We start from the raw sequence: 16,126 nt of genomic DNA, 5'->3' as shown, positions 1-16,126 counted from the left end.
ATGGGTCTCAAGATGATGTGGGTCAGCGAAATCTACCAAAGATGGTGATTTAATGAAAGATGTCCCACTCAGGCCGTTTACCATTGAAAAAAAGTGTAAAAGTTACTGTCTACTTAAGGGGTGGCTCTCCCATAGACACTAATGCGATAGCAGCTGGGTCTGGTCTACTTCGTTTTTTGACTGTATATGAACCAGAAAAAATTTAGGGAGTGGGATGTCTCGCTTCCTCTTCCGTCTCTGATTCTACTAGATGAAAAGCTGAAAATGAGTATGACATCCTGGCATTTAAAGCATACTACATTTCAGATATTTCACATTGGCCTACTATAAAACTTTATTTTTTTGCATACCCAAAATGCCTAGGCTACTATTTAGAGTGCAAGTACGGGTATTCGGACATGGCCTCAGTCTAGCCTATGTCACAGGGTTTCACTAATAATATGAGCGAAGCCTGGCTGTCCCAGGCCACTGTTACTCATAATGAATTAGTACGTGATCTCTTCACCTGAGCCAGGCCCAGGACCGTTAATGCTGTTCAGTTTGATTGTAGGTCTAAATAAGAATTTGTTTATTATTAAGAATTTGATCTGAAGCTGTTGCATTTCCCTTATGGCTGCTACAAGGTCCTTATTTTACAACTGGTGGGGGAATGCAAAACCTACGGGGGACTTTCAGAGACTAGTGCACCCTGACTGATAATCAATCACTCAATCATATCATCATACATATTTCAATTTTTGGACCTTCTGTAACATTGCCCCCTAGTGAAAAAGGAATTTAACTTCAACCAGGAACTAAGAAGCTTGTCTGGTGATCAGGGCCCGTATCCACAAAGCATATCAGAGTAGGAGTACTGATCTAGGATCAGTTTAGCCTTTTAGATAATAATGAATACGATTATATGGATCGTAGATCAGCATTCCTACTCAGATATGCTTTGTGGATACGTGCCCAGTACATCACCCCAGTCCCTTCATATGGCCATTAGACCACTAGGTGGTGGTGTCACCCCAGACAATATCCCCTGCAGGGGAATGATCAAACCCTACATGAAGACCAAATTTGCGTGTGTGGTGCGTGATGTGGTGAGCCAAAGGCCTCACTAACTATCTGAGCTGTCCCACAGTGTGTTTCTGTAAAGGGAGAAGAACAACATATGTCATCGTCTCCTCTGTTCTGTCCTCTTTTGTTATGTCCTGGGGAAGTTTCAGCGTATGTGTGTGTGTTCTCTCCCCCCTCTGACAGACTCCCCACCTCCCAACAAAGACAGGAAGCTCCCTGTCTCCCACTTCCTGAAAGGATGACTTCCTGCTTCCTGTCCTCACTGGGGAATGTGGGAAAAACAGAGAGAAACAGGAAGTATCGATAAATCAGACCTGTAGTCGGTGCTTATTGTTGCTCACTTCCCCTCTGCCGCTCTACTGTTACTGTAAGAAGTGATGTGCCCAGCCAGCCACCACTTGATAGAGAGAGTGAAGAGGTGAGCGGGTTGTTAGTGGAGAGTGTGTGTGTTTTGTGTGTGTGTGCGTGTGTTCATGCATACGTGTGTGAGTATGTGTGCAGGCATGTGTGTGTGTTTGTGTTATCACTGTGAATCAGAGGGCTTGATTCACCACAAAGCCAAGCACTTAGGGGAAGCACTACAGTGTGGTGTGGTGACTGATGGGGAAACGTTGTTTATTTTGGGGGTGCTGCATGGCTGCGTCACTAAGGGCCATCCTGTCTGTCCCTTCCTTCCTTCCTTCCTGTCTCCCTCCTGCCTCTCCATCAACATGTTTGTGTTCAGGGCCTCATCCCAAATGGCACCCTATTCGCTATTTAGTGCACTACTTTTGACCAGAGCCCTTTGGCCCTGGTCAAAAGTAGTGCACTAAATAGGGAATAGGTTGCCATTTGAGATGCGTCCCAGGCCTATTTGCGACTGTTACCAACCAGGAAATGCTGTGTTACCTCTCACCCCGTTCTCCCATGAAAACACTGTCTGCCCATCAGTGATGTTCAGGAGGTGGAATGTTCATCTGTGTTGTTGAACTCCTTACGTAACGTACCTCGGCTGCTAATTAGTGTTTGAACAGGCCATCTGAGGAGGTGGTTGTGGTAGAAACATCAGCAGGCCTTAGCCAGGATGTTGATGGAATAGAAGCCCTGTGACACAATTCAATACATCAACAGACAGTAACATACAGTACACACACTCGTTCCATCCCATTCACACACACATGCACACAGGCATGCACACACACACACACAGGCATGCACACACAAACACTCACGCACAAGATGGCGCCGGCGGAGTGACTTTTATCGTGTTTTATCTTTATTTGTACAGAAAGTTCACACTATTATCACATATTATGACTGTCAAGCACTTCTGGACATCAGATCGACAGTTACTAACCTCGATTTCAACTTCAAATACGACTTCAACTCTGACTCAGCTGTTCCACTGTTCATATGGAGCCTTTGTTCCATGGGATACCAAAACGGCGCAGGCGTAGACGTGGGAGACGAGGTGGAGTCCTGGTGAAATTGAGGTGAAGAGAAAACCGAAAGGTGCTCCCCTCCGTTCCTTTGGCAAATGTCCAGTCACTCGAGAATAAGATGGACGAGCTTCATTCGAAGGTCTCCTATCATAGAGACTTGAAAAGGTGTAATATTATATGTCTTACTGAAACGTGGCTGGATGATGACGCTATGCACGTAGTACTCTGTGGATTCTCCATGCAGCAGCAGGATCGGACGGTGGCTTCGGGTAAGTTGATAGGAGGTGGAGTGTGTTTTTTGATAAATAACAACTGTGTGCTGCTTCAAGTGTGAAAGAAATCTCAAGCTTTTGCTCACCTGATATAGAATAGCTAATGGTAAACTGAAGGCCCTTTTATCTACCAAGAGAGTTGGCGGAGACTTTAACGTGGGGAGACTTAAAACCATCCTACCACACTTCTCCCAACATGTCTCCTGCACCACTAGGGGCTCTAAAACTCTAGACCACTTTTATTCTACCCACAGAAACGCATACAAAGCCCTCCCTCGTCCTCAAAGCATGTGCAGACCAGCTGGCAAGTGTCTTCACAGACATTTTCCATCTCTCCTTGTCCCAGTCTGTAATCCCAACATGTTTCAAGCTGACCACCATTGTCCCTGTTCCCAAGAGCTCCAAGGTAACCTGCCTAAATGACTATCGCCCTGTAGCACTCACATCTGTAATTATGAAGTGCTTTGAAAGGCTTGTCATGACACACATCAACACCATCATCCCAGACACTCTAGATCCACTCCACTGCACCAACACCATCATCAAGTTTGCTGAAGACACGACAGTGGTAGGCCTGATCACCGACGGCGATGACAGCCTACAGGGAGCAGGTCAGAGACTTAGCAGTGTGGTGCCAGGACAACAACCTCTCCCTCAATGCCAGTAAGACCAAGGAGCTGATTGTGGACTATAGGAGAAAGATGGGAGAGCAGTTCCTTGGCGTCCACATCACTAAGGACTTAACATGGTCCACACGCACCCACACAGTCGTGCAGAGGGCACAGCAGCACCTCTTCCCCCAGGAGGCTGAAAAGATTTGGCATGGGCCATCGGCTCCTCAATAAGTTCTACAGCTGCACCATCGAGAGCATCTTGACTGACTGCATCACCGTTTGGTATGGCAAATGCACCGCCCTTGACCGCAAGGCGCTACAGAGGGTGGTGCGGACAGCCCAGTACATCATGGGGTTTAGCTCCCTGCCATCCACGAGCTTAATAACAAGCAGTGTCAGAGGTGTCTGAGTGTGAACAGGTTCCCTCTATCATATATACACAACATAATGCATCTGAACAACACATTCACATACGCACACACTGTGACAGACAGTACCTGCAGCACATTCCCTCACCTCAAATGCCTCCTACCCCTGCCCCCGATAGGTTCCCCTGCTTTTTCTGTATCACTCCACAGGATGTTTTCTCTCCACTGATTGGGCCACAGGCTTCTCTGTCCTGTTTCTATTGGCCTTTGGCCAGAGTCCCGGTCTATGGCTACGAGATAAGACAATCAGGGTGGCCTTGTCAATCCTGGGGTTATCAGGACTACTGTTTATTCAACCCTAACTTCAGCTGCCACTCAAACCCTGCTAACTCTGTTTCTGTGTGTGTGTGTGTGTGTGTGTGTGTGTGCTTGCTTGCATATATGTGTGTGTGTGTGTGTGTCACTCCACCCTGCCCTTTTTGTTAATATAAGAAATGAACCATCACACTGCAGTGTATCACAGGGTGGACTAGGCTATCAGACGCTGGGCTCACTCCTGCACACTACACTCCTATGAGAACAGTCATACTCATTCCTCCCCCCTTTGCCCCGTTCCCCTTATACCTTTCTCCCGCCCTCCCTCCCTCCCTCCTCCTCTCCCTCATTTGTTTTGTTCTAGTTGTTCTTAGAAGGGTTATGTTTGACGTTTTAAAGGGAATGTTCCACAGCTCCTCAGTGGGGGTGTAGGGGTGGGGTTAAGAGGTTGCAGCAATGGTCTCGTCATGGACATTAGCGTGTTCATGGGAAGCTGAGCCTTTCAGTGGACAGTCTGAATGGAAAGGTACTGTATGCTGGGAGTCGTGTGTGTGTGTCCTGATAGCACAGCACATAAGGCAGATAGAGAAAACTAGACACTGAGGTTATCAGCTTAGTAAGGAAGCTGGGATGGGAAAACAGCACATCCTCTGTGAAGCTATACACTCTTAGGAAAAAGGGTTCCAAAGGGTTTCTTTGGTTGTCCCCAAAGGAGAACCCTTTTTGGTTCCAGATATAACCCTTTTTGGTTCCAGGTAGAACTATTTTGGGTTCTATGTAGAACCCTCTGTGGAAAAGGTTTTACATGGAACCCAAAAGGGTTCTACCTGGAACCAAAAATGGTTCTCCTATGGGGACAGCCAAATAATCGTTTTAGGTTCTATATAGCACCTTTTTTTCTAAGAGAGTAGGGAGGGAGAGAAGGAGGGAGGCAGCGAGGGAAGGATGGACAGAGGCAGGGGTTTGGGGGAGGGGGAAAGAGGGAGGGAAAGAGGGGGAAGTTATACTTCTAGTATCATGCTATCCATCCCTGCCATAGCAGACCCCGGATTCAAACCAATTTAAAACTAGACTAGACTTGCTCTGTTGACTAGGATGGTTGCCTTTGAGTTGTGTGTTGTGCAGAAAGTTGGTAGTCCGATTGGAGCAGAATAGAATGCACTTTTACACCTAGACTAATTTACCCTAACCTACCTATACACTCTGTATCGGCAGTTTGGTATTCATCATTTGTTTCACATGACATGAATATGCTTGTTTTAAATCCTAACAAAGCTGTACAATTCCATCGCCTTTCTCTTGGTGAAAACCCATCTGCATCCAGTGTGTTTCACACATTCCAATTCATTCCATCTGTCCATTTGAGGCTATATCTAATTCCTCCACTGACTATTGCTCAATGTATTTTAAGGAGTTGCTGGAAAAAGAGAGGACTTGCAGGTTCAGGAAAAGGGAGAAATGGAAAAGAAAAGGAGAAAGCAATCGTTTATAATTCTGTTGAAAGGAGAATGATGTTCTTGTGTTTCTCAGTATTCTATTCCAGTAGTGGGTATTCATTGTGCCAGATGGGAGGCTGTTCTTCCAACTCAAACACCTACAGCGGTCTACAGCGCATCTACACCAGGCCCTGGGAGATGGAACACGGGCCAGTTTGGCCTTTTAGAACATATTGAGTAAGATTACATGGTCGAGGTCCCAAATGGCACCCTATTCCCTATGTAATGCACAACTTTTGACCAGGGCCTATAGTGCACTACTTTTGACCCTATGGGCCCTGCTTAAAAGAAGTGCACTAACTAGGAAAAAGGGTGCCATTTATGACACAACCATGGACAGGGGTAACCTCGGCCTCAGGCTAAATCCTACCACACAATACAGAAGGCTAGACAGAGAGGGATCCAGCTGGTGGACGAGACTTTATAGACAGGGAACCTGATCCATGATCAGCGATCCTATTCTAAGACCGTGGAGGGTGGATTGATGTGTGTGTGTGTGTGTGCGTGCGTGCACATGCGTGTGTTTGTTTTTGTGTGTGTGATATAGCAGCCAGATGTGTCGTGATGTACTGTATGAGAGGAATGTTGTGTTATCAGTGAATCAAAGCTTCTGTTCTGTTCTCAGTATTATAATCTACAGATCAACCTCTGACCTCATAACTGATTGACTGACTGACTAACTGACTGACTATAGGAGGAAAAAGGGACACAGTACACACATGCAAATGCACGTGCACACACACACGTGCATGGGAACGCACACACACCCATTTACACTACAGACCTGTTAACAACAGCATATGTGTAGAGTTCATTGCCGGTCAGAACAAAAAAACTAAAAAGTTCTGTCTCTCAAATCTGTGTGTTCAGAGGTTTGTTCTGTTGATACAGTACCTCATTACAACCAGATCCATGTTAAACCAATGACTGAATCTCCTCAAACAAAAACAAGATTAGGAAATGTTTTTGTTGCAAATTTAGGCCACATAGATTAGCAGGTGATTTAGACAATGATGCATGGTTACATTAGCTTTTCAGGAAACAATAATCAGAAGTTGTAGATCACTACAGTCCTCAGAGGGTTATGCCTCCACTTCAAAGGTTAAATGCAGCTGTTTTTTTTATCTCAATATCAAATCATTTCTGGGTAAAAATTAAGTACCTTACTGTGATTGTTTTCAATTAAAATGGTCAAAACTAAACAAGAAAAAGTGGTCTGAGAGAGATGCCTAATTGGAGGAGCCTAATGGGGAGGGATGTGTAACCTGAAAACTAGCTGTTATTGGCAGAGAGGAGGGCAAACTCTCTTTGTCATTGGTCTATTCAATTATACATCACCAGGCGGTCCAAAAACCCCACCCAGCCAAACAAGCTGAATTTTCAGGCTGTCTTTTCAAAGAGGTCTTACACTAAAAGTGCATTATCATAATTTTCACAATTTCACAGTATTGTTCCAACCTCTTAGTGTGGATATATATATATATAAAACACAGGAAAATCACGTTTTTGACAGCACTGCCCCTTTTAAATGCACAGTCTGCAATATTGTGTCCTGCATTTTCAACAGTAATTTCAACAAATTAAAGAGATACCTGTTGAAAGAGTACAACTTATAAATGCCTTATGAGCTTAGTACAACTGTTTTAACATACTGTATCATAACTCAAATCTAAGGGAAATATTGGTACATGTAATTGGGTTTTTGGTCATTTAGGTTTTAGTGAACAAAGGATGGGTAGCTTCAAATCATATTAAAAAAAGTAATGTTGATATCATGGAACAGACATGATAGCAATGAAGTGCTCTTTGCATGTGCTTATAGTCATGGATTGCATTTGCTCCACTCTGTAAAAATGTTGTTAGTCTGGCTTGATGGTGCACATATTGAAGACTGTGGCTTTATTAACGAGAGGGATTCCCTGTACGGGGAGGAGTCAGCTGCGTATGGAGGCAGATCAGCGAAGAGTTTTCCTCCGTTTGTTTGTTTGTGTGTGTGTGTTGAACTTGTGGCAGTAAGCTGGTGGATGTGCAGTGTTAAGTGTGAGTGGATGTTGTGTGTGACTGTGTACCCAGTTCAAGAGGACAACGTAAGAGAAAACTGCAGGAGATTTTCCCATTGGTTTGGTCGTTTTATCAAAGGAATAGCTTACCGACACCGATTGTCAAACTCTTGGCTCGCGGTTTCTCAGCTCCGTGTGTTTCTGTGTGCTAGTCTAGCAGGTCTCGAGGTGAGTCAAATTTCTTTACGTGATCTGATCCGTTATGTTATGTTGTTATGTTTACTTTACATACGTCATGCACTCAGATAGAGGGGGGATACATTGTAAACATAGGGGGACCAACTCACACAGACTGTTGAGCAGACTAGTCTACCGGTTTCGCAAAGTAGAAGTAGCCTACAACAACAACACACTCTGCATTTTACCTAAGTCACAGACTAAATCATATTAATATGTATTACATTTTATACAGTATGTAGCGTGGACCTCAAATCATGGTTGCATCAGGCCACAGTCTGATGCAAGGTTCTGTTAGTTAGTTCGTTTATGATAGTAAGTAGCTTACTCTTGTTTGTCTGCATGGCTGACTGTCATAAAGACCGTGACTTATTATACACAGACATTTATGCATAGTCACTTTAACTCTACCCACATGTACATATTACCTCAACTAGCCGGTGCCCCCGCACATTGACTCTGCAACGGTACCCCCCTGTATATATAGCCTCCCTACTGTCACTTTATTTTACTTCTGCTCTTTTTTCTCTCCACTTTTTTTGTTGTTGTTTTATTTTTTACTTTTTTTGTAAAAAATAAATGCACTGTTGGTTAAGGGCTGTAAGTAAGCATTTCACTGTAATGTCTGCACCTGTTGTATTCGGCGCATGTGACCAATAAAATTTGATTTGATTTGATTTATCTACAACTTTTATGGTCTCAGCTATCTGACTAGCTAAGCTGCTCTGTCACTGAGTCATCTGTCAACTCCCCCTCTCTCTCTACTAATTCTCTCTCTCTTTCTCATTCATATATATATATATATATATATATATATATATATATATATATATATATATATATATATTAGTTGAAGTCGGAAGTTTACATACACTTAGGTTGGAGTCATTAAAACTCGTTTTTCAACCACTCCACAAATTTCTTGTTAACAAACTATAGTTTTGGCAAGTCGGTTAGGACATCTACTATGTGCATGACACAAGTAATTTTTCCAACAATTGTTTACAGACAAATTATTTAACTTATAATTCACTGTATCACAATTCCAGTGGGTCAGACGTTTACATACACTAAGTTGACTGTGCTTTAAACAGCTTGGAAAATTCCAGAAAATTATGTCATGGCTTTAGAAAAAAATGGTAGACCTCCACAAGTCTGGTTCATCCTTGGGAGCAATTTCCAAACGCCTGAAGGTACCACGTTCATCTGTACAAACAATAGTACGCAAGTATAAACACCATAGGACCACGCAGCAATCATACTTCTCAGGAAGGAGATGCGTTCTGTCTCCTAGGGATGAAAGTACTTTGGTACGAAAAGTGCAAATCAATCCCAGTACAACAACAAAGGACCTTGTGAAGATGCTGGAGGAAACAGGTACAAAAGTATCTATATCCACAGTAAAACGAGTCCTATATCGACATAACCTGAAAGGCCGCTCAGCAAGGAAGAAGCCACTGCTCCAAAACCGCCATAAAAAAGCCAGACTACGGTTTGCAACTGCACATGGGGACAAAGATCGTACTTTTTGGAGAAATGTCCTCTGGTCTGATGAAACAAAAATAGAACTGTTTGGCCATAATGACCATCGTTATGTTTGGAGGAAAAAGGGGGTGCCTTGCAAGCCGAAGAACACCATCCCAACCGTGAAGCACGGGGGTGACCGCATCATGCTGTGGGGGTGCTTTGCTGCAGGAGGGACTGGTGCACTCCACAAAAATAGATGGCATCATGAGGAAGGAAATGTATGTGGATATATTGAAGCAACATCTCAAGACATCAGTCAGGAAGTTAAAGTTTGGTCGTAAATGGGTCTTCCAAATGGACAATGACCCCAAGCATACTTACAAGTCAAGGTATTGGAGTGGCCATCACAAAGCCCTGACCTCAATCCTATAGAACATTTGTGTGCAGATCTGAAAAAGCGTGTGTGAGCAAGGAGGCCTACAAACCTGACTCAGTTACACCAGCTCTTTAAAGGAGGAATGGGCCAAAATTCACCCAACTTATTGTGGGAAGCTTGTGGAACGTTTGACCCAAGTTAAACAATTTAAAGGCAATGCTACCAAATACTAATTGAGTGTATGTAAACTTCTGACCCACTGGGAATGTGATGAAAGAAATAAAAGCTGAAATCATTCTCTCCACTATTATTCTGACATTTCACATTCTTAAAATAAAGTGGTGATCCTAACTGACCTAAAACAGGGAATTTTTACTAGGATTAAATGTCAGGAATTGTGAAACTGAGTTTAAATGTATTAATATAGCATGTTGATTTGTTATTATGCATGCCTGCATCCTGGGAATAGGGGAGTGTGTACTTACGTTTTGCCCTGCGTGCTCGTCAAATAATTTTGATGCACTATGAGAGGTAGGCACGCTTTTTCTGTCGTCTTCAGAAAAGTTAAATTCCTTTAAGCACAAAGTCATACACACAGTGTCTTCTTCATGAATAATGTTGTATATTTAGAGTTAACTCATAAGTGGATGGTATTTTTACGATTTAATTGTACTTTTTAGGATGATATTAACATTCTGAATTCAACATATGGTTACTAGCTAGTTAAGGTATTGTATGTGCGAACAATGGCTAGCTCCTCAACTGATCCCAGTCCTTTGTATTGTGCGTCTATGTTGTAGAAAGAGGCGACAATGGGCAGAACATATTTGTGCTCTACAAATGTTTTGTCTTTTCTTTTGGATGCAGGTATGTGGTTTTATCTATGTAAAATGTATGTTGATACATTATAAGGAGAGCCTTCATTTCTCAGAACAAGAATAGACTGACGAGTTTCAGAAGAAAGTTATTTGTTTCTGGCCATTTTGATCCTGTAATCGAACCCACAATTGCTGATGCTCCAGATGCTCAACTAGTCTCAAGAAGGCCAGTTTTATTGCTTCTTTAATCAGCACAACAGTTTTCAGCTGTGCTAACATAATTGCAAAAGGGTTTTCTAATGACCAATTAGCCTTTTAAAATGATAAACTTGGATTAGCAAACACAACGTGCCATTGGAACACAGGACTGATGGTTGCTGATAATGGGCCTATGTAGATATTCCATTAAAAATCATCAGTTTCCAGCAACAATAGCCATTTACAACATTAACAATGTCTACACTGTATTTCTGATCAATTTGATGTTATTTTAATAGACAAAAAAATTGCTTTTCTTTCGAAAACAAGGACATTTCTAAGTCACCCCAAACTTTTGAACGGTAATGTATGTGTGTGTATATACAGTGGGGAGAACAAGTATTTGATAAACTGCCGATTTTGCAGGTTTTCCTACTTACAAAGCATGTAGAGGTCTGTAATTTTTATCATAAGTACACTTCAACTGTGAGAAACATAATCTAAAACAAAAATCCAGAAAATCACATTGTATGATTTTTAAGTAATTCATTTGCATTTTATTGCATGACATAAGTATTTGATCACCTACCAAACAGTAAGAATTCCGGCTCTCACAGACCTGTTAGTTTTTCTTTAAGAAGCCCTCCTGTTCTCCACTCATTACCTGTATTAACTGCACCTGTTTGAACTCGTTACCTGTATAAAAGACACCTGTCCACACACTCAATCAAACAGACTCCAACCTCTCCACAATGGCCAAGACCAGAGAGCTGTGTAAGGACATCAGGGATAAAATTGTAGACCTGCACAATGCTGGGATGGGCTACAGGACAATAGGCAAGCAGCTTGGTGAGAAGGCAACAACTGTTGGCGCAATTATTAGAAAATGGAAGAAGTTCAAGATGACGGTCAATCACCCTCGGTCTGGGGTTCCATGCAAGATCTCACCTCGTGGGACATCAATGATCATGAGGAAGGTGAGGGATCAGCCCAGAACTACACGGCAGGACCTGGTCAATGACCTGAAGAGAGCTGGGACCACAGTCTCAAAGAAAACCATTAGTAACACACTACGCCGTCATGGATTAAAATCCTGCAGCGCACGCAAGGTCCCCCTGCTCAAGCCAGCGCATGTCCAGGCCCGTCTGAAGTTTGCCAATGACCATCTGGATGATCCAGAGGGGGAATGGGAGAAGGTCATGTGGTCTGATGAGACAAAAATATAGCTTTTTGGTCTAAACTCCACTTGCCGTGTTTGGAGGAAGAAGAAGGATGAGTACAACCTCAAGAACACCATCCCAACCGTGAACCATGGAGGTGGAAACATCATTCTTTGGGGATGCTTTTCTGCAAAGGGGACAGGACGACTGCACCATATTGAGGGGAGGGTGGATGGGGCCATGTATCGCGAGATCTTGGCCAACAACCTCCTTCCCTCAGTAAGAGCATTGAAGATGGGTCGTGGCTGGGTCTTCCAGCATGACAACGACCCGAAACACACAGCCAGGGCAACTAAGGAGTGGCTCCGTAAGAAGCATCTCAAGGTCCTGGAGTGGCCTAGCCAGTCTCCAGACCTGAACCCAATAGAAAATCTTTGGAGGGAGCTGAAAGTCCGTAATGCCCAGCGACAGCCCCGAAACCTGAAGGATCTGGAGAAGGTCTGTATGGAGGAGTGGGCCAAAATCCCTGCTGCAGTGTGTGCAAACCTGGTCAAGACATACAGGAAACGTATTATCTCTGTAATTGCAAACAAAGGTTTCTGTAACAAATATTATGTTCTGCTTTTCTGATGTATCAAATACTTATGTCATGCAATAAAATGCAAATTAATTACTTAAAAATCATACAATGTGATTTTCTGGATTTTTGTTTTAGATTCCGTCTCTCACAGTTGAAGTGTACCTATGATCAAAATTACAGACCTCTACATGCTTTGTAAGTAGGAAAACCTGCAAAATCGGCAGTGTATCAAATACTTGTTCTCCCCACTGTATATGTGTGTATATACATACATACATACATACATACATACATACATACATACACACACACAATAATTCTACTAATCAGCTGTGCCTCCAGATCTTGAATTGCCGGATCAGGTGTGTTAGTGCAGGGAATTTAGCGGAATCAGCAGATTAATGTTTGGGATGGGGGTCTTCTCAATAAAACAACGCATAAACACACACACCAGAGGAGGTTGGGGGGAGGAGTTATCGGAGGACAGGCTCATTGTAATGGCTGGAATGGAATCAATGGAACGGAGTCAAGTGTGGTTTCCATATGTTGTATGTGTTTGATACCATTACATTTATTCCATTCCAGCCATTACAATGAGCCCATCCTCCTATATCTCCTCCCACCATGCTCCTCTGACATACACACAGACACACACACACACAGGGCCCTGACATTATTAAGTTGCTCTTTGTCCCAGCCAGCTCTCTGGTGCTCTCTGTATGGCAAGTTAATCAGTTTCTCTCTCTCTCTCTCTCTCCTCCCCCTATCCCCCCCCCTCTCTTTCTGAAACACAAATGTCAGAAAATGTCAGCAAATGTCAAGTGGGTTGTGTTTCAATACATCAACATGATTATTAGATGGACATGGCACGTTATTAACAACCCTTCCATGTCCAACTAGAGGCCAAATAATATGAAGCTAGTTAGTCTCTCTCCCTCTCTCTCTCTGAATGAAGGGGTGAGTGTGATAAGACAGGAGAATGGGGTAGCTGTTAATAGCTGGCTTCTATTTTCCGCTTCTTGAGTTAGTGAGTTGGCCCAGTCAGTGTTTCTCCTAGCGTTAAAGCTCAGACACATCGGTAGAATTGTCAAATGTTTTTCTGCCGACAGTACTTAGCATCTCTGAACAGAGTGTCGGCAGTCAATCTCTTTTGTGTTCACACAGCAACGACCTAGGAAGTCTTCAGCCACTCAGCCTTGTTAACATACTCCAAACCAGAAGGTGGCAGTAGCGTTGTTTGGCAATGCATATCCATGCGTATTGCTTATGGTCTAAATTCCAAGCTTCCAAGCTATCTGCGCTAATGTTGCTATTTTGTAGAAAGTCCTTGTTTTGATACTAGCCAGATGCCCACAGCTTAATAACTACCTAGCAAAGTGACAAAGAAACAATTTAATTCACTCTCCACAATTACATACTGCCAGTGCTAGCCTATAGCCAAATGTATAGCTAGCTTGCTAACGTTAGCATATTCAATAGCTAGCACAACATAGCTAGCTAGCGTGCTAAGGACACTGCACTAACTCGGCAGATGTTTCATGGAAACTAGCTAATCCATTGTGATTTAATTATAATGTCAATACTAGCTACAGAGGTTAGCTAGCTTGTAGGAAGTATTTAATGTTGTGTGCATTGCATCTGTGCACTTAGCTAGCTACTATCCCATAGCCTACATTGCATATGAAGTGTGACTGGCTCATCTGTGGATCTATGGAGAAAATTGCCTCTTGTTTTTGTTGACTGCCCCACATGGTGGATATTGCTCTTTGATTGGCCCAAAGTCAAGTTGTTGGCCACTGACGAGCATTGTGATTCTACAAGTAGAATCGGTAGGTTTGTTGCTACCGGGTCGGCATGAAGCAGGTTCTACTTTTGTTCTAGCAAGATGAGGAACAACCTCCCACTGATAAGTACCTATCGGCAGTGAGATTCTTGGTGTGTTTCATGCTTTACTGTGAGTTGGCCCAGTCAGTGTTTCTCCTAGCGTTACAGTACTGCGGCAGCCCACCGAAGATTGCCTACCAGCTCCACTCTGTCCAAGGTGCAAATGTTAACTTCCACATAAATATGATTTTCGCTTACTCTTGACTAAGCGAAAATTCGACTTAAAGCGGCAATCAGCAGTTGAAACAATTACAAAGCGTTTTTCCCGCACCTGTTTCGGTAAAAAGCTGAAGGATGTTGCTGGAGAAGTGTAACCACTCTCAAATTCATAGACCGAGCTAAGGACTGATTGATCGTCCATGATATCAAAAGTATAGTTTTAACCATGTTTAAAGTGCTATATAGTGTTTGTTTACATTTTCTTTGTTTACAAACATTGGAGTAAAACAAGCTTATATTTGGGGTATGACAGTTGAACTAAGCTGAGGCATTTATAAGTTATTTTCTTTAAGAATCAATGGGTACATATCATTCATTTATAAGTCCAAAAATGGATGTAGCAACTGCAGACTGCCTCTTTAAGTGGAAGTTAGGATTTGTCCCAGGGGAGAACAACTGCCCCCTCTCATTGAAGCCACGGAAGTTCAAGGCCGACCGCAGTACTGTGGGCATTGTTAGCAGGAAACAGGATCCCCCCATTATAATGAATGGAAAAATGTCAATCTCGTGGTCAATCTTCATGTAAAAAATTAATTAAATCAAAGACAATCATGATACCAATCATTTCTTCTAATACAGCTAGCTAAGGGCATGTATGTTCTTTAAAATCACACACAGAAGAAGTTTAGTTACTAATGGCAGCCTGCAGTACCCTGGTCAGCCTTCAATTTGAGTTACTCAATGAGAGGAAGCAGCACTGAGCTAGCCTGCAACATCACTTCCTGGAGTACCTCAAACTGCACATGTTATCTCCATGAGACGCCATCTTAACTGACTTAATTTGTCTCCAATGTGCTATTGAGTCTTCACATAGGAATAAATGGTGTCACGTGATCGATGGCTTTGTCCATTCATATATATACAGTAATTTATTCATCCCCAAGCTGTCAAGGTTAGGATAAGCTTCATCAGGAATGTAGCAGTGAGTTATCTGGGACCACTGTGCTTAGTCAATGCATGTGGACCAACTTAGACACTCACTAAGACTAGCCCATATTGGATAAGCAAGAAGACTTGAGGACTAGACTACGAAGCACTTTTAATGGAGATTCTCTTTTGAGCATACTTTTAAGTCCAGGACTATAGGCTTACTTTTTGTCTGGGAAACTGGCCCTTAGTCTGTCTCGCTGTCTCTCTTCTCTCTCTTTCTTTCTCTCTCTCTCTCTTTCTCTCTTTTGTTTTCTTTCTCTCTCTCTCTGCAGGTGTTAAGTAGTCATGTGATATGGGATGATCTCTTATTTAATCATAGGAGTTGCTGTGTTTGGGAAGCATCAGAGTATTATGGAATAGTGTGCGTGAGTGTGTGTAATTGTAATTGTCTATCTCTACAGTTAGGGTTCCTTGTTTGATGTTCTGTTGGTCTCTCTGTGTAGGTATCTGGTCAGTGGAGTGAGGAGTAAATGTGATCTCCAGAACTGGGACCTACAGAAGGATAACATGGCCTTAGCCGGGTGTCCGGACTACTTCCTCCTCCAACCTAACTACCAGGTAAAGACTACACAGGCACACATACACACACACACACACACACACAACAGCTGTGTCTGTGACTGTAACCATAGTGACAGGGCTGGGTCTCACATGTCCGCATGCCTGCTGTAACCGTGGCGATGCTCAGCTGACACATAGACCCCTTAGA

The 16,126-nt window shown here is 43.0% G+C and overlaps 1 protein-coding gene across 1 annotated transcript in view; it reads left to right on the top strand.

Annotated features, from left to right (window-relative positions):
* The first annotated feature begins 7,551 nt into the window (after positions 1 to 7,551).
* LOC311125059 (growth factor receptor-bound protein 10-like) overlaps positions 7,552 to 16,126 on the top strand; it is a 48,131-nt gene continuing 39,556 nt past the window's right edge. The window contains exons 1-2 of the mRNA XM_084158365.1: positions 7,552 to 7,776; positions 15,861 to 15,975. Of these exons, the coding sequence (XP_084014491.1) occupies positions 15,925 to 15,975 (51 nt within the window). The 5' untranslated portion in view covers positions 7,552 to 7,776; positions 15,861 to 15,924. The remainder of the gene's footprint in view (positions 7,777 to 15,860; positions 15,976 to 16,126) is intronic.

Source organism: Coregonus lavaretus (assembly GCF_964263955.1).
Source record: "Coregonus lavaretus genome assembly, chromosome: 3".
Taxonomy (NCBI): Eukaryota; Metazoa; Chordata; class Actinopteri; order Salmoniformes; family Salmonidae; genus Coregonus; species Coregonus lavaretus.
Note: the sequence above shows the minus strand (reverse complement) of the source record. Positions and strands in the feature narration are given on the sequence as shown.